This window comes from Guillardia theta, assembly GCF_000315625.1.
Source record: "Guillardia theta CCMP2712 unplaced genomic scaffold GUITHscaffold_31, whole genome shotgun sequence".
Taxonomy (NCBI): domain Eukaryota; class Cryptophyceae; order Pyrenomonadales; family Geminigeraceae; genus Guillardia; species Guillardia theta.
Genome location: NW_005434643.1, coordinates 66,212 through 69,530, shown reverse-complemented (window position 1 = coordinate 69,530; position 3,319 = coordinate 66,212). Strand labels below are relative to the sequence as shown.

Genomic DNA, 3,319 nt, shown 5'->3' with positions numbered 1-3,319 from the left:
GAGAGAGAGAGAGAGAGAGAGAGAGAGAGAGAGAGAGAGAGAGAGAGGAGAGGAGAGAGGAGAGAGGGAGAGGAGAGAGGAAAGAGAATAAGAAAGAGAAGTTGAAAAGACAACGCGAGAGAAGAACACAAGTAGGATGAAAGGAGGAAGGGAGATCTGAAGGTCATGCCAGGTTCAAAACGGAACTTTAGCCAGGCTCAAGGTCAAAGGAGCTCGGTCAAGCAACAAGTAGGAAGAGCCGCATACATTGAGTCAACAATCATCTTCTGAGCTATCAGGAGCCTCGATCACCTTGAACATGGCAGGCAAAGAATGTTGAAAGTTGCTGGTCCTACTCGCATCCTCACGCATCCTCGTTCTGCTTCACTAGACGCACTCCCATACACGAACGGCTGAGTCAACGCTTCCTGTCTCAACGCGCTCAGCACTCTCTTCCTCCTCCCCCCCTCATCCCGTTCCTCAGCCCCTCCTCTCTCCCTCCCTCTCCTCTTGTCTTCCCCCACCATCCCTCCCCAACTCTCCTATACACTCACCCTTCCTCATTCACCCCACCATTCCAACAACCCTCCTGAAATCCTGCTCCGCTTCTCCCTCCATCCTCTCCCCCCAACCCCCACCATTTCCCATCTGCCCCCTCTCGTCTCCTCCCCCTGACCCCCGCCCACCCCCACTTCATCCTCACCAGTAGCGAGCAAGGATCCCTGCGGATCGATAGCGAGGCAGGAGACGAAGTGGTCGTGCGCGTCCGCGAGGGTCTTCAGGCATCGAGCCTGTTCGAGGTCCCAGACTCTCAAGCTCCTGGAGGACGAGGATGAGGGGCAAGGGGAGGGAGCAGCGCAAGGGAGGCTGACCGATCGTCTGAGACGGATAGGAGGAAGAGTCCTGGGGGGTACATTGTGTGAGGAGAGGAGCAATAATGTCAAGGGGGAGAAAAACCGTTGGGATGGAAGCATACGTCTCTGACCCAGTTGTCGTGACCCTGAAGAGAATCAATGAGAAACCTTGTCCGTCACACAGTGGTAGTGGGGGTGGTGGAGGAGGAGGAGAAAGGAGGAGGATGAAGAAGAGGAGGAGGAGGAGTACTGACTTGGAGGACGAGGATGCATTTCCCGCTTTCCACGTGCCATATTCGAATCGACTTGTCCCTGCTCTCTCCCTCAACAATCCTCCCCCTGCATCTCGCACGATTCACCTGCTCCCAGAAGCGATGAACGCTCCTAACAGACTACGTGCGCCTCCTCCTCGGCCCTCGGCGACGCTGTTCTCTCCCTGACCTGCCGCCCCCTCGGTAGAGGCAGCCCATTCCTCAGAGCCAGTCTTGGTCATATGTCGCATCAGGATGAGACTGGCCTGCGAGGAGGATAGGGCTGAGTTAGCCGAAGACGAGGACGGGGAACGAGGAAGGAGCTGCTGAGCTTGAGGCGAGAGGGGGGGCAGGAACCTTCTCGTTGGACAGGGCGAGGCACTCGATGACATGCTCGTGTCCTCGGAGCTCCCTGATGCTCGGAGATCCTTGGTTGACGTCCCAAACTTTGACCTGTACGGAAGTTGAGGAGCACGTTGAGTAGAAGACTCAAAGCGCAGGGCAGGGAAGGGCAGAGTAGAACATAGCCGGGCAGGGCAGGGCAGGGCAGGGCAGGGCAGGGCAGGGCAGGGCAGGGCAGGGCAGGGCAGGGCAGGGCAGGGCAGGGCAGGGCAGGGCAGGGCAGGGCAGGGCAGGGCAGGGCAGGGCAGGGCAGGGCGGCGGTTCCGTCTCTATTGACGGTAATCACCGTCTTGTCACTCGAGCAGGAGAAGCAGAGCGGTCGGACGGAGCTTGTAATGATCTCGATAAGATGTCAAGGCCTTCTTTTCGTAGGAGGAAGACAGGTTTCACCCGGCGGACCCACTCGCTGTGCCCAGTCAGAGTCTTGACGCAGTAGCCGCTCTTTGCCTGCAGGTCAACAAGTTCAGCTGTAAGGGGGGCAGAGAGGGGAAGGGCAGGGGGAGAAGATAGTGGCAGTGAAGTAGAGGGAAGCAGTTTTGAGCAACCTCCCAGACTTTGATCGTCGTGTCCCGCGAAGCAGAGATCTGCTGGAAGTGAGATTGGCGAGATGATAGAAGGAAGACGTTACGACGAGCTCGTCGGAGTTGATCCAGGCGACCTGGACGGAAGCGAATGAGGAAAGAGACATCAAGGAGAGTTGATGTCACCCCGGAAACAGAATGTTCATGTCCCCTGAGCGTCCTGAGGCACTCGTTCCTGCCATGAGCGCGGTCACATGGGAGGATTTCAGAGCTAGTTGCATACGAGTCTCCCAACTTCCAAAGCTTGACCGACAAGTCTGACGACCCGGAGGCAAGCACCTAGGTAAAACATCATCAGGTTTCGCTGCTCCGACAGCAAGTCGATCGAGGAGAACGAGGTCAAGGTGCATCGAGACTGACCGTCCCGTCGGAGTTCAACGACACGTCGTTCACGCTTGCCGTGTGCCCCTTCAACGTGCTGCTCAACCTCCCCGAGTCGAGGTCCCACAACTTGATGCTCGCATCCTCCGAGCACGTGATGACGTCCGCGAAGACCTGTCATGCCGGTCACGGTGCTTGCGATAAAGAGCAGGGGAGGGGGGGGAGACTGACGGGGTGAAAGATGACTCGTGAAAGCGGGCTCCTGTGTCCGGTCAAGGTCTTGACATGCGGAGCTCGTGGTATCTGTCTCCCCTGTTCCACCTTCCTCCGGGCCCCTCCAGGGTCTGCGCTCTTCAGCTCGGACTGCAACGAAGCTACCTGCCCCTCAAGCTCCATGACCCTCTTTTGCAGGCGGACGACTGAGGTCCATTTCTTCTCCAGCAGCCCAGCGTCCTTTGGATCGATGCTGGCAACGGACTCCTTGTCCAGTCCCGCATCGTCGATGAAAGCTTTGAGTGCACTGGTATAGCCTGCGGTGCTCAAGTAGTCCGCTATGGCTGCGTGCAGCTCTGCCTTCTGTTTCGGGGTAAGGACCATGCCGGGAGGTGAGTGGTGGAAGGGAGAGAATCCGTGTGAGTCCGTGTGATGCACACTTAAGCTCTACTATCAGTCTTGATCCGGTAGCAAGTTAAGAGGAAGTGCTCCTGATCGATCCGCACCACATTGACCAGCAAATTTGCGAGGGAGGGAGAAAGGAAACCAAGTATGTGAAGATGGGTGAAAGGAGAGAGGCAGAGAACGGAAGTGACGGAGTGAGGAGGAGGAAAGGAGGAGGAGGAAAGGAGGAGGAGGAGGAGGAGGAGGAGGAGGAGGAGGAGGAGGAGGAGGAGGAGGAGGAGGAGGAGGAGGAGGAGGAGGAGGAGGAGTAGGA

At 57.5% G+C, this 3,319-nt stretch overlaps 1 protein-coding gene across 1 annotated transcript; it reads right to left on the bottom strand.

The window, feature by feature from the left end:
- Positions 1-366: 366 nt before the first annotated feature.
- On the bottom strand, positions 367-2,985 carry GUITHDRAFT_70684 (hypothetical protein; the record flags this gene model as incomplete). The annotated part of the gene is made up of 13 exons (XM_005833106.1): positions 367-407; positions 683-798; positions 852-882; positions 937-979; positions 1,088-1,217; positions 1,455-1,537; positions 1,773-1,826; positions 1,877-1,933; positions 2,032-2,073; positions 2,173-2,242; positions 2,291-2,346; positions 2,428-2,562; positions 2,620-2,985. 13 exons carry the CDS (start codon positions 2,983-2,985, stop codon positions 367-369), a joined length of 1,224 nt encoding a protein of 407 aa, XP_005833163.1.
- Positions 2,986-3,319: the final 334 nt, after the last annotated feature.